At 43.9% G+C, this 15555-nt stretch overlaps 1 protein-coding gene across 1 annotated transcript; it reads left to right on the top strand.

Annotated features, from left to right (window-relative positions):
* Positions 1–5859: 5859 nt before the first annotated feature.
* Positions 5860–10559, top strand: LOC104028620 (alpha-1-antiproteinase 2). Its single transcript, XM_009479699.2, has 4 exons — positions 5860–6508; positions 7507–7777; positions 9577–9724; positions 10365–10559. Exons 1-4 carry the CDS (start codon positions 5860–5862, stop codon positions 10557–10559), a joined length of 1263 nt encoding a protein of 420 aa, XP_009477974.1.
* The last annotated feature ends 4996 nt before the right edge of the window (positions 10560–15555 follow it).

Raw genomic sequence — 15555 nt, 5'->3', positions numbered from 1 at the left:
CAGGAACACAGCCTCCTGCATGGAGTTTGGCTTTAAGGAGGGATCATGTAAAACAGGTGGTCCAACCACATGGGCCCACCTCTGTGTGAAAGCATGCTCTGATGTACCAACCTGACACTTCCTTGCTTGTATTTTGGCAGTTCCTGCACTTTGTGCCAGCCCACACTCGTGGAGCACAGGGTAACAGTTTGTCCTTCAATGCATTGCTGCATGAGGTGCCGAGTGACACCAATCTAGCTGGGGTACGCTGCGTACCAGGGGCTCCTGAGTGCCCATCTCTGCCGTCATGTCGCCATCCCTATAGCAACCCTCAGACACTACAAACACCGGTACTACTGCTTTGATTTTAAGTTTATTAATGATGTCCCCAGGAATTGGCCCTTATTAATGGCAATGTAGATAATTAAGAAATAGTGGATCATTTAAAACAAATGTGCCAAATAAAAGCTATTAAAAGTCTGGTGTAGAGGAAGCAAAATATCTCTGTGCATAATACTAAGAAGAAATCTGGCTGCAGCATGCATCCAGCTGTCTTTTCCTTAGGCTCTTGTCTATCATTATGTATGTGTTTAATTTTACTCATTTCAATATTTCTACTGTATGAATTCATGAAGTTTACAGAAGTTAATGACGCATGTGAAGTATTTGCTAGAGTGAGAGGCTGGACTACCAGCAGGAGGATCTGCAGAAATGCAGGAGGACTCTTATGACTGTTGTAAGCAAAGGCAGGGTTTGGCCATGCATATACAGCAAAAATCATGTGCCTCCCCCCAAAATCGTCTTCACTGTTTACTCTGCACCACTCCTAAAGTAATAACATTTGTCTGTCCTGGTTAATGTTTTCTAGAGGACGCTTTGCTTTCATAATGCTATTTAACAGTATAAATAAGAGAGGGAGCTGCAGGATAGTCCTAGTGAAGACAGCAGGATCCTTGGAAGCTTCTGTAAGTAGTGATTTTTTTTTGTTTCGTATAAAGACTTCAAAAGCATATCCTGTTGTTGCATGCAATTGATTTTAAGTCTTTCCTAGGGTTGTATCTTATATTGAAGTCTGTCTTAGCAATTGTTCCAGTGATAAAGAGGCTTTTATTGGGTCAGCTGGATATAAAGGACATAGTCATCACAATTTAGGCATGGAGTTGCCTGCACGTTGTCAGGTGGCTGGCAGGAGGAGTAAGAATCTAAAAGCCAGAGTGGGGTGTCTAGTTGCCTTGCAGGGAAGCAAGGTGGTCTCTGGAGCCAGCAAATCCTAAGTACCTAAAAGCATGTCTTTCCCACATGTGCCTCCTGCTAGAGGAAATAGGCTCTGCTCCATCAAAAGCCTGAGGATGGGTGCTTAGAGCTTTTTTTTTAATGTATTGGTGACTTTTTTTAAGTAATTCTGCTGATTTTTTTATATTCAAGATCTACAAGAAATATCTTTGATTAGGGAATGGGATATCTAAGGTCTGCTTCCCTTTTAGATAAGACTTACTATTGCTCTAATCATTGGATTACAGGATCATTGAGAGGGAAGGAGAGAAAATGGTGTTCTCCACATGCTCAGGGGAGCTAAGATCACAGTGAGGCAAGCATGTTCATGGAGCCAGAGACCAGGCAGTGGTCAGATGCACACTGGAAAGTAGAAAATGGAAACCTGGTCTGATCTGTTCTTGGGACTGCTGCTGCTTTGCAGGGAGAAGAAAATCTCCTCTGCCCCAACTGACTGCCCTAACCACTGCAGTGGTTCTTTTTAATCTTCTTTTTTATCCTCTGGCCTCAGTGATGCTTCATCCTTGAGTACGTGCAGTAACTCAGGTTCAACAGCACATACTGACAGTGGCCTGGTAGAAGAGTGAGAGCTTAAGTTCACCTGTTTCCAGGTAACACAAGGCCTAGAAGTGGGTGATGCCACTCTTGGAGGGTGTGCTTCCCAGGTGAGCTCTCCAATGATAAGCTGTCTTACAGAAGACAGATGACACTGGGAACAGCCCTGTGAAGAGTCACATACATTTCTAAAAGATAGTGTAAACTTGTCTTCCATGTCCCTGCTGCAAAAGGAATTACTTTTAATTAAATACAGTGGTTGGATTCTCTGTAGAGTCCAATGCCCGTGGTTCTTGCTTGCAATCTTCTCAGGGGCCTCAGGCACAGAAGCATCAGAACTCTGAATCACAAGAGAAGTAAACGTCTAGCTGATCAGTCTGAAAAAGTCCCTGATCATGTCCAGGCATATACAATGAGGTACGCAGGGAGCTTTCAGGCCAGCCAGGAAAACATGTGAGCTTGTGGTGCTCCTGTGGGTAGGCGGTCCCGGAGAGTAGGTTTCTGAGGTCTTTTTCTCACACACAGATGTGACTAGTCAAGTCTTTCTTTTGTGACTTTCTTGTGTGCTTGGGTGATTTTTATTGGATATGGCCCTAAGCAGCTGAGATTAGTTCAGCAGACACCACTGATGTTGGGGCCATGTCTTGATGTGCCTGGTGCCCTCACAGTGCAGCTCTCAAGAAACAGATTTCTCAGATTTCTTCCTTTAGAAGCAATCAGGAGGGAAGCAGCACCATCTGGTGAGCAAACAGCTTTTCTATTTCATGCCTGCATATGTTTTTGAGCACTGCAAATTTTCATGTTGTCTAAAATGAGATTATCGGTGAGGACTGCTTATAGGAGTAGCATGGGATGAATATTCATCTTCTGGACTATTACATGGGACTCTAAAGGCAGAAAATTGTCTTCAGAATTGTCTCTCCAAATCACAGAGATAAAAATAAGCCCTAAAGTGTACAAATTAGCTATATCCACAAAGCAGCAAGTTCTGTCAGTCAGAAAACTTAGTCCAGCTCACTTCCAGGTCTTCTGGTGGAATTATTCTAGGGTGACTTCAGCTAATTCCAGTTTTCTCCATTTTCTTTCTAGGATATACTGTCCAAAATAAGTACTGCTGTTCTGGCTTGCATGGTAGGGAAGACTCTGTGATAGGGTAGAGGTAATATATTCAACAAGTGTTATCACCAAATCTATTACAGGTAAATTGCTTAAAGGAACACTGTACTCCAGGTGTTGGCATGCTCTTATGCCATTGTCTGATTTGATTGAAAGCTCTGCATGAAAGCAACCTTTTCTTGAATACCACAAATGGATTGTCATTGTGTAACATAGCCAAAGAGAAGAAAAGAGGCAGAGAGGTAAACAGGTTTCCTTCCAGGCTATTTAACAAAGTGTAGATTTGGAATTAAAATTGAAGAGCTTTTCACTTGTACTCCCATGTTTATGGAAAAACTGTTTTTCTGGAGATTATATGAGGAAAGGTCTTAAGATAGGAAGCTTCCTGCAAAATTAGCTCCTTCAGATAGGGGGCTAATTCCCTAAGGGCTCTTTAGCACAGGTTCTCAGGTCTGTTTTTTGATAAATTGTTAGCAAGTATGCTTGGTGGGAAAATGCCTCAATCATTAAGACCATATGAGAATCTGCATCTTCTTCATACTGAAAGGGTCTCTGTTGTCAGTTTATCACTGGCTGATCACTTGCTAACCTAGAAGCCACAATAATACCAAATGGAATAGTAGATATCAAGTATGAAGTAACAATTCCCAATGATATTCTAAAGGTTTACAGGATGCAAATTCTATTATAAAAGTGCCTTTACATTTCAAAGAAGGGCCTAATAGAGTGGGCCATTTGCATCTTCAAGGCTTAAACAACAAAAAAGACCTCTACAAACTGCAGCTTCTGAGTCTTTTATAATCTTATGATTTTAAAATCAACCATTATCAAGATTTTTGTGAGGGCTGACTCATGCATCTTGACTGTTTGTGATTGGCCAGTACTGAGTAACAGATGGATGATTCAGATTCAGATTGTATTTAATTATCTGTGAATTCAGAGCTGTAATAAAATGAAATTAATTCCATGAAAGCACACACATTAACTACAAAATGCAAACATATCATAGCTACATAGAGCAATAATATCAGGATGGGAAAAAACCTTCAGAATACTGTAACCAATATTTTACAGTACCCTCACAGCAAAACCATGCTATACCCATTAGCCATAATTTTGGGGCCAGGTCAGTTAAATTCCATGTCTACTTTGCATTCCAAATAAATAGAAATTGGCAGTTCAATGTGTTTATAGAAAAGACCATCTATCTGCTGTGTTTTGTAATAAATATTAAATGTGATGAGATAGGGAACAGGTGGTGACTTACGTTTAAAATGAAATGTTTCATTCTTTGGTATTCATTATTCTTAATAAATTATGACTGCAGCTGAGTAAATAGTTCACAGTGAATAATTTATCCAGAGGCAGCTTCTGAATCGGCCTGCTGGATATGTGAAAATAGATTAGGCTTAGCTCTGATGCTTTTATTTGGGAGCTGATTTCTTTTCAAAGACTGACTAATACATTGGCTCACTGATAGCTGGTTTTAAATATTCAGAACTGGAGCTCTTACATTGAGTTACAAGTAGGTAGATATATTGAGAAGTATCATTTCAATGTCAAAATCAGAGGAGGAGGCCAAACTATAATTTAAAACTACTGTGCACAGTAATTGAAAATGTAGTTACCAAGCACTCTTATGGTTCTTCCATTTGTCAGTAACAGAGTAGCTGTTTATTTAGAAATACTTGTATCGAACACCTAAATGTTTGAATATTTAACTATAACTCAAAAATGTTTCATCATTCTTATGCAGGTCTAACTGTAACTGGATATTCAACTACTAATACATATTGCTTCCTCTGATGTTATGGAGAACACAGGACTGTGAGCATAGCACTTTCTGACGACAGTCTCTCCAGTTGAATTATTCCAGAACAGAAAGGTGCAATTGGGTTAATATGCCTCTCCTTGCAGAGGTTTTAGCAAATCTGGCTCGTTAGCTCCCCAAATCCTTTGCAAGTCTCTCACCATTTCTTTGCCCTAGATTCCTCCTCAGAAATGAGGCCCACAGGAACATTCATATCTACATTTCCAGGGTCCCTTCATAAAAATTTATACAGTGCCGAGTGTCAGCTCTGCAAATGAATGTAGATACCACAGCCAAGCATAACAGGTTAAGATAAATGTATTGCCCTTTGACCAGTAGAGAATCTGATAAAAATAAGGTCTTGTTTTTGTTAATGACATTGACTCCTTCTGCTGTGCTGAAAATTAACCCACTCCAAAGGTTTGGTTTGTCTATTAAGAGATAACACATTACTTCAGGTTCTTATTTAAAGTGTTACATCATTTTTATTCAGAAAGAAAGAGCACCTATTCCTTAGAGACATAGGGCTTTATATTCAGTTTGCTACTGAAAAACAGCTGCTGCCATTTGTGCTCTCTTGAAATAGGGTCCCTTATCAATCTGACCAAAAGTTTATTTAAAGATCTCCTTCATGCCTGTTTGCTCAAATTCTGTTTGTATGTAGCTATTGATTGCTGTCCACTTGCATGAATTTCCTCTTTCTTCCTTTACTCACAAAACATCCAGACTTCTTCTGTGATGCTCTTTCCAGGAATTATCTTAGTCCATTAGTGTCAAAAGTACAGTGGTACCGCAGCCCTCCAGTGATTAGCCTGTGTGTTTTCTGATGGGATATGCTCCATTCTCTGGCCTGCTGAGGGTGCTGTGTATTCAGCTAATCCATGCTGAATTTTGTCTTTGCAGGTATTTAGGGTGAAGGTGGCAGAAAGAGTTGGTGGAGACTTGCCAGGAGGCCTGGGAAAATAAAAAAAATCTGGCAAGAGTTGGAGAACATGCAAACTGAGGACAAAAGAAAGACATAAGATTTCTTATTTAGTGAGAATGACAGAATAACTATTTCCACTTAATTAATTTACTTAGCTTAGTAATAGCTTCTCCTTTTTTCCATAGGACTCTAATACAAGAAGATGAAGACCACATTCTACATAAGTTTGCTACTGGCTGGGCTTCATTCTATTGCCCATGGTCAGCTCCCACCCAACCACCACACCGGACATGATCCAAATGAACCTAAATACCACATGCATCATGGAGGTGAAGCGATCGCTTGCCTCAAACTAGTGCCAAACAATGCTGACTTTGCATTTAAATTTTTTAAAGAGATTACATTGGAGGCACCTAATAAGAACATTTTCTTCTCTCCTGTAAGCATCTCCACTGCATTTGCGATGCTGGCCCTTGGGGCTAGATCAACCACTCAGACTCAGATCCTGGAAGGACTCATGTTCAACCTTACAGAGATTCAGGAGAAAGAGATACATGAAGGCTTCCACAATCTTATCCACATGTTGACACATCCCGAGAGTAGGGTCCAGCTCAACATGTGTAATGTCGTCTTTCTAACAGAGAAGATGAAACCTCTGAAAAAGTTTTTAGAGGATGCCAAAGCTCTATATCAGCTGGAGGCTTTTACCACTGACTTTAACAATCCCATGGAGGCTGAGAAGCAGATCAATGATTACACAGAGAGGAAAACACATGGGAAAATTACTAATTTGGTCAAGGACGTGGATCCACAGACTGTAATGCTTCTGGCTAGCTATGTTTTCTTTAAAGGTAAGTCCTCTAGGATGTGCATTCACATTATTCGTTCTTATCAATGGATCTAATGTCAGCTACCTCATTTGGAAATTGCTCTGGGAGAAATTTCAAATGCTCTTTGCTGGGCCAGAAGAGCTCGTAAGGACATACTGAAGGTGGTGAAGAGGTGTCAGGATGCTGCTCAGCACAGGGAGGCAGCCGGGGGCCACACAGGCTTGGTTCTCTCTGTGGCAGCCATGGGAGCTCTGATCCAAGCCTCAGCCTCCCATGCAGCCTGAGCTGGCTTTCATGGGTTTACCCGTAGCTCCGATTGCCCCGTGTTCTTCTAATTTTCAGTGAAGGCACTGAGAAGCACACATGACCTAAACCTTTTCAAGCTTCTCTTTAAAAGTATGCATGATTCAATGGCCTAATTTACTACATACTCTGGTTTTTTTTCCTATAAGAGTCCTTTATGTATATATATTAACATATTTATATGTGGAAGAAGCTAGTGATGAACAGGGGAGGACATTTTAAGGAACAAAGTGGAAACATGATGCATTTCTGATGTGGGTTAGATGATGTGTTCTTAAGCCTGACACAACAGCATTCAGATATCAGATGCGACATTAATTTTATCTACAAATGGAAATTTATGATTAGAGTCAATAGAAATGAAATGCATACCGTATATGAGTACACAGATGATGTCAGGTAAGCCCTTAAATGACAACTTACAGAAAGGCCACTTAGATCACCTGAACAGAAAAGTAATGGTAGGTACAAAGAAAATGCCTAATTAGTTCATTACTGGCATCTGAAAAATAAAGTGAAAATGGAATCTAACACACTCTTTTGACCAGGTAAAAGATTCTTGCCTTACTGTGATACACATTTTAAAATGCTATGTTTGAAAATTCTGAATTTAACAAATGGAGGAACAGGTGAATATTATTACTAGTTATATAAAATTCAATTTATGATGGGATGGGACATGGGATACTCAGTTGCATTATCCTTCTCTGTATCAGGCAACTGGGAAAAGCCTTTTAAACCAGAGCATACTGAAGAAAGGGAGTTCTTTGTGGATGCTGAAACTACCGTGAAAGTCCCTATGATGCACCGGATGGGCAGATTCGACTTCTATTTTCATAAGGAGCTGTCATGCACCGTGGTACGGCTTCATTATAATGGGAGTGCTACTGCATTTCTGGTTCTGCCAGCAAAAGGGAAAATGAAGCAGTTAGAGCAAACTCTGGTCAAGGAAACCATCCAGGAATGGTCAGACCATCTCTTCCAGAGGTAATCTTCTGCCAGCCAGCTGCAGGGGCACCTAGATTTATAGTCTTTTTTCTTTTTTGGGAACGCAAACACTATGAACTTGCTGATTCTGGGAACTGAGTGGGTTATTTTTGGCTTGTGTGCCCTAGCTGTAAAAATCTTGCAGCTGGTTGGTATTTAACTATTCTCTTGTTGATGCCTGAGTGGCTTGCTGCTCCCCTCACCAGAGTGGAGACCATCCTGATGGGCTCCCAGGAGTCCCGAATAGCAAGCCTAGATTGGCGTTTCTAAAACAGTCCATTGACTGAGTGGGAAGGTGGCAATTCTAAGGCAAATCTCCTATACTGAAGTTTCAGCTAGTGTGCTTTACCTCCCATATGTCACTGACACACTGTGACTCAGACGTACGTCTAAACCTTAAATAAACCGTAACTTAAACAGTTTGTAGTAATGCTTACCTATATAATATGTCCTACACAAATATCTTCCTTACAAGTACCATTGCAGCATGCAGTGGTTGTTAGAACAGGCTAGTGATTAATTGTGGGTGTCCTGATTTTCTGGCATTTTGTTTTTGAAACTATAAATGGGTAGCTCCTACCATTGACACTAACATCAGCTAACACGTTTTACAACCCTGTTTGTCTGGGAGGAAAGAGCCTTAGCACCAGTAGATGAGTAATATCAAGTTAATACATCCCTAATTTACAAAGCTCTGCCCTGATTCACAACTAATAAGGCTGTGCGGTTCACACCCATGATTCTTGGTGCATCATTATAGAAATGCCAGCACAGTTAATAAAAACATAATGGGTAGCAAATTGGATATGAGCTAATAATGTGATACCTTAAATATGAAAAATAAAAATGCATAATTCTCAGCTGCAAAATCAGGAAAATCCTTATGTAAATGCATTCTTGGTGCAAGTTCCTTGAAGATCAACACAGGAATAAGTTCTTTATGGGAGAGGCTGTGAGAACCGAATGGCAATTTCAGTTCTACTGTTATGTTGATGCCAGTGCTCATACACTTGGTTCCTTCATCTTCTAGTTCACTTGACAGTATCACATGAAGGCTGCAGCAGTGGGGTTTGGATCCTGTCCATTTTGCTGTTCAACCCAAGCTATCTCTGGGCAAGACAGCGAAAGGCTTGAGCTACTACCTCAAGGGTCATCACTACACTAGGTGACTTGGAGGCTCCAAGGATACCTATACAGTGCATGAAGAGAAATGTAACAGAACGTGTACTAAGCAGGAGCTGCCCTACAGATAGCTCACAGTCAAAGGCAAACTCCATCACGGCCAGCCCACGGGAGGAAGATGATTAGAGGATAAGGTGTCCAAAGGTGCAGACAGCTGGGCACAGACCTTCCCTGGAGCCATGCCAAATGCCACAGCTATGCCAAAACACTGCTTTGCTTTGAAGTGCTCGGGTTTGCCACACTTTCTCCCAGCGGACTCTGTCTGTGCTGCACTTCAGGTCTGTACCTGTTTGAGTGACATAGGCTGCCACCTCTGCACCTCATCTTCTCTGGCTGTAAAGACAGGCTCTCATTACTGTCCTCCTTTGCAGAGTGCTCTCAGATTGCTGAAGCAAAACACCAGATAGATATTGCTACTATTATGATGATGATGATGAATGATAGAGCCTGTATCACCAGAAGAAGCACCACAATTGAATTAGTGCTCATTGTACACTCAGGGCTGGTCCAGCCCCCTAGGGTTTGACACTCATGGGAACTACACAGCTTTCTCACCATCATTTACCTCAGAGAAAGATCCTTCTCACCACCTTCTGTGTTTCTCTTCTACCTAACAGCCTGGCGAGCCTCTACGTCCCCAAATTTTCTATTTCTGGGAGCTATGAAATAATGAACACCCTTAGCAAGATGGGAATTGTGGATGTGTTCACCGACCAAGCAGATCTCTCTGGCATCACTGGCGCCCCACAGCTGAAGGTTTCTAAAGTAAGTCTGTGGCTGTCAGCCCTTTCCTTTCTTTCACAAACATGCAGGAAAACCGCCTGTGGTAGCATCCAGAAACACCAGCTAAATACAGCTCCCAGCTTTCCAGCTTGCCTGCAGCTGGGCTCGCTCTGGCCTCAGCCTGCAAGCTTACAAGAGGAATTTGGCCCTCGGTGACAGTGGAGATCAGATTAGTTTGCTGCACATCTGTTTTTTCCAAGACTGGTATCATCTGAGATCTCTTGGGAGGGGGGCGTATCTGGAACACAGGAGGAACACCCCTGGCTTCTTGAGGGGAGCCATTAACGCTCCCAGGCACACCACAGCTTGTCCTCCCAGCCAGGAGACTCAGTTTTGGAGGTGCAGACAAGCTCTTAGAGGTGGAGCCTCCATCCTTCATCCAATCTTTGGGACAGAGGAAAATTTGTCTGGGACTTTTTTTTTCTTTTTTTTTTTTTTGAGGAGATTTCCGTGGCTCCGTCCTGGTCCTCACTCAAAACAGCCACAACTACAACAGCACAGCTCACATCTCTGCTGCCCTTACTCACTTCTCAGTGGATCCTCCAAAGCAAGGTTGCTTTAAAAGGGTTCATCTCTCAGGTGGCTGTTGTCTGCCCAGAATGACTGTTTTCTTTCTTCCTAGGTTGTTCATAAAGCTGCTCTGGATGTTGATGAGAGAGGTACTGAGGCAGCAGGAGCAACTGCTGCTGAAATAATGACAATGTCTGTTCCTCCAACCATTGAATTCAACCGTCCTTTCCTCATGCTGATTTTCGATAGAGATACAAACTGTACGCTCTTCATGGGAAAAATAGTTAACCCGACTATTACTAGCTGAAGTGACATATGAATTCTGGTTGCTATTACTGATTAAAGAAGATGTGAAACTGTATAACATGATTTATTTCCATTTGTACCAGCTTAGTATATGTTTCCTTTTTAGCAAGGGTTTTCATTCTACACCATTATCAAAAACTGTTGGTATTGACCATGACACTTTGCTTAAGAGGAAGCAACGAAAATGTTTTAAATTCAGCTAGCAAAGAATGCCTTTTTTATTTGACTGAAAGCCAAGGAAAGACCTAAGATTTGCCAGCATTCAGAGAGAGACATTTGTATTACAATGGAAGACTCCTGCTTAATAGGTGGTTGTCAGCCAGAATAGCAGATAAAATGATTAACACTCTTGCAAACAAAGCAGAAGTGGTTGTAATTTACCATGAGTAAGTAAACAAGAGATGGGAAGAGTAGGATCAACAATACAGGGTCATGGGAGACTGAAGCTTCTAACAGAGGCAGCACTGGGAATGTGAAAAGCTGTCTTCAACAGAGAAAGAAGTCTCCTTTCTCCACCAGAAACCTTGTATCATTTTTAGCATTAATCTAGCAGCAAATCTTCCTGAGTTTCTTGCAGCAGAAAACAGAGGGGGAGGATCAAATCTGCTCTTGAACCTGAAGACTTTCAACCACGTATTGCCAATTCAACAGACTGAGATAGCCTGTGCAAGTAGCTGACTTCTCACATGTGTATCCATCAGTGGTCAGAAGGAGGATGTAGCTGGATGGGCAGGTGAGGTATATGGATGGCAACTGCACAAGCATACTGTCAGCTGAGATTTGTGGAAAACGTATAGAGGGTCTAGAAAATTGTAGGTATTTCACGTGCTGTCCTTTTACAGCCAACAAAGTAGATAGGGAGCACCCAACAAGCAGATCGCCTGACCCAGGGTGTGGTGGCAGGCACACGGGTAGGACATAGGGCAGCTTGAGGGCTGGTTGGTAACCACTTTCAACAGATCTGCCTTGGCAACAGGTACCAGAAAGAGCATAGTTGCCCCTTTCTTCTCTACAGTTGTGGTTTTTGGAAGGAGATCAAATGGTGTCACAGCATCAGGAATTGCAACAGGAACAGTCAAATGGCTTCAGAAGCTAACGCAGCCTCAGCAAGGTCTTTTATGCCCTCTGTGAAATTAAGAGCAAGTGTAATTTTATCAGTCTGGTGCAAAGCACTGTCTCCCCTTTAACAGTCAAAAGGAAAGCCTCGTTTCTGCTCTATGTTCCTAGTAAAAAGCTCCTGTTAACTCTCATACATTGTGTGTGATGGTGTTTTTTGACTAAATAGACACAGTCTCTGTATAGAGAATTGTATGAACAACTCACAAGCATCAATGGTAGGACTCCCAGCGAAAGGGATGCATGTGCGCTACATCATCTTCCTGGCTCCTTCCTGCACTCACCTCCATCTGTTTATGTGGCTTCGTGGCCTGACATCCACACAGTGATAATTCATAAGGCACCCTTTCTGACTCTACAGGTTTCTTGTCTTCCTGAAATATGACTGCATGGTGCAGCTTCAACAGGGTCAGTCTTAGCCGTTATCACTCCTACTGTTAACTGCTATTAAAGAATGGGCGTTCAGCAAAGCAACCGTAAAACCTTTAGGGATGAGAGAGCTCAAACAGGTGAGATCCTTACCTATATATTGAATCATAGAATCATAGAATCGTTTAGGTTGGAAAAGACCTTTAAGATCATCCAGTCCAACCATTAACCTACACTACCAAGTCCACTCTAAGCCAATCAAGGGTAGACTAGACTAAACCATGTCCCAAAGTGCCACATCTACCCGTTTTTTGAACACTTCCAGGGATGGTGACTCCACCACCTCTCTGGACAGCCTGTTCCAATTCTCGACCACCCTTTCCATAAAGAAATTTTTCCTAATTTCCAACTTAAACCTCCCCTGGCGCAGCTTAAGCCCATTTCCTCTCGTCCTATCGCTAACTACATGGGAGAAGAGACCAACACCCGCCTCACTACAACCTCATTCCAGGTAGTTGTAGAGAGCTATAAGGTCTCCCCTCAGCCTCCTCTTCTCTAAGCTAAACAACCCCAGTTCCCTCAGCCGCTCCTCACAAGGCCTGTTCTCTAGACCCTTCACCAGCCTTGTTGCCCTTCTCTGGACACGCTCCAGCACCTCAATGTCTTTCTTGTATTGAGGGGCCCAAAACTGGACACAGTATTCCAGGTGTGGCCTCACCAGCGCCGAGTGCAGGGGAACAATCACCTCCCTGCTCCTGCTGGCCACACTATTCCTGATACAAGACAGGATGCTGTTGGCCTTCTTGGCCACCTGGGCACACTGCTGGCTCATGTTCAGCTGGCTGTCTACCAACACCCCCACGTCCTTTTCCGCCAGGCAGCTTTCCAGCCATTCCTCCCCAAGCCTGTAGCGCTGCATGGGGTTGTTGTGCCTGAAGTGCAGGACCTGGCACTTGGCCTTGTTGAACCTCATACAGCTGGCCTCGGCCCATCGCTCCAGCCTGTCCAGGTCTCTCTGCAGGGCCATCCTACCCTCCAGCAGATCGACACTCCCACCCAGTTTAGTGTCATCTGCAAACTTACTGAGGGTGCACTCAATCCCCTCATCCAGATCATCAATAAAGATATTAAACAAGGCTGGCCTCAAAACAGAGCCCTGGGGAACACCGCTCGTGACCGGCTGCCAACTGGACTTAACTCCATTTACAACTACTCTCTGGGCTCGGCCACCCAACCAGTTTTTTACCCAGCGAAGACTATGCCCGTCCAAGCCATGAGCTGCCAGCTTCCCAAGGAGAATATTGTGGGAGACGGTGTCAAAAGCATTGCTAAAGTCCACGTAAATGACATCCACCATTCCATCAACCACCTTTCCATCATCTACCAGGCGGGTCACCAGGTCATAAAAGAAGATCAGGTTGGTCAAGCAGGACCTGCCTTTTATGAACCCATGCTGGCTGGGCCTGATCCCCTGGTTGACCTGCACTTGCCTGTTGAGTTCACTCAAGATGAACCTCTCCATAATCTTTCCCAGCACCGAGGTCAGGCTGACAGGCCTGTAGTTTCCTGGGTCCTCCTTCTGGCCCTTCTTGTAGATGGGCGTCACATTGGGAAGCCTCCAGTCATCAGGGACCTCCCCTGTTAACCAGGACTGCTGATAGATGATGGAAAGTGGCTTGGCAAGCTCCTCTGCCAGCATCCTCAGTACTCTCGGGTGGATCCCATCTGGCCCCATAAACTTGTGAATGCCCTAGAGTCGCACCGATTTGCACCAGTTGAAAAACTGACATAATTGATTTTAGTAGAGTGATCCTCAGTTTACATCAAGAAATGTGGAACAAACAGAGGTCCCAGATGCACAGTTACCTGTGGCAGCTGAAAAACTAAATATTGCTCACTTCCTTGTAAACCATTTTGGAGTGGATGGAGACATATACATAAAAATACAGCATAGTAGGAGGAAGGTTGTCCCCATGTGGTTCTGGGATAAATTTGAAGATCAAGAGAATTCCTCACATCAGCTTTTGCAGGCTTTTAATCCATAGTTTGGGAAGTAGACTCCTTTCTTTCCTACCCTCAGTATCTTGGTGCTCTCACAGACATGTGCCCATTCAGAAGCAGGATGTGGGAATTCTGTTTTCCTCCCATATTCCAGGAAAATAAGCCCACAAGGCTGTAGGAGGGCGGTGCAGTGGCAAATGTGCTGCCACACAGAACTGTCACTCTGCAGCTTGTGCTTCCCCTCTTGCTGCATCTCCTATATGATCTCTCTGTGTTTGTAAAATGTGTTGGGGAGGTTGCAGGCACAGCAGGTGAGTTGGTACCTGTGTGCCAGCCACAGAAAAAGTGAGCAGAGGCGATGAGGGGTGTCTGCCATTCCCACAGGGCATTTCCTGCCAATGCCAAGATCGGCGTCCAGGAGTCGTCTGCCAGGCTTGCTTCATCAGGCAGTAGCTCCTGGTGTATTGACTTCGTGCTGTGATTTTCCACTGCAGGATTTGCCAGAGACAGTGTTGAAGAAGAGGCAGGCACCACACTTAGCACAAAAGAGCAGCAGACAGCTTGCTCCCTGCCTACGTCCGTGCTGTGCTGCACCATTTGTTATATGGCCCATTCTCATTTCTCCCTGCCCCCAACCACCAAGTCCTACTCTGCTAAGCCTGCTCTCGTCGCCGCAAGCAATACCAAACAGATTTTCCCTATTACACTCACTCTTCGCGTTTCCTCTCCGCACCAGATCTTTTTCACAGCCTCCCACTCTCCCTCCTGCAGACTAACATTTTATCCCTCCCACCCACCAGCACCGTTTGTTCATGCGGGAGGTGGATGCTGCTGGCTTGGCTGTAGCGTCTGCTCCTCCAGCAGGTCCTGCTCTCCTCCTTCCCAAGAAATAGAGGGCAGGAGGCAACAGGGCTCCTTGCCTCCCACAGACAACCTCGAGGGCACTCATGGCAGAGCAGGAAAGGCTGGGCAGAAAGGCAGGGCTTCAGGCCACTGAGCTATTCCCATTCAGTGCAATGGGCAATGTGTGGATATAAATGAGCCAGAGGCGCATCTCAGGAGCAATTAATGACCAGGTTCATTAGCTGTTGACACAGCTAATGGGTGTGGAGACAGGACTCACAGCTGCTCTTGTGGTGATCCCAGGTTTGGGTGACCTGGTTGTGCCCTGGCCAGGCAGAAAGCCTGCACCATTGACTGCATTGACTGCACCAGGGCCATGCCACCGACTGTAGCCCAACAGCCTCCAAGTGCTCCAAGTACCACATCCCAAGACTGCAACAGCCTCCCCGTCTCACACACTGTTTCTGGAAGGAGGTGTTTGGGATATATTTTGCTCTTTTCTCACCATCGTCCAAGGCTGTACCTGGAAGAAGGGAACTGAAACACCCCTCACTTCAGACCCCATGTCCTTCAGCCGTCCTACAAAGAAGAGTCAAGGAAGAAACTCCCCATTTACACTTCAGGCAGGTGTAATCTGATAGCCCGTGTTCAGCATGAAGAAAGACATG

This window comes from Pelecanus crispus, chromosome 6 (assembly GCF_030463565.1).
Source record: "Pelecanus crispus isolate bPelCri1 chromosome 6, bPelCri1.pri, whole genome shotgun sequence".
In the NCBI taxonomy this organism is placed as follows: Eukaryota; Metazoa; Chordata; class Aves; order Pelecaniformes; family Pelecanidae; genus Pelecanus; species Pelecanus crispus.
This window is presented reverse-complemented; position numbering and strand designations above follow the sequence as displayed.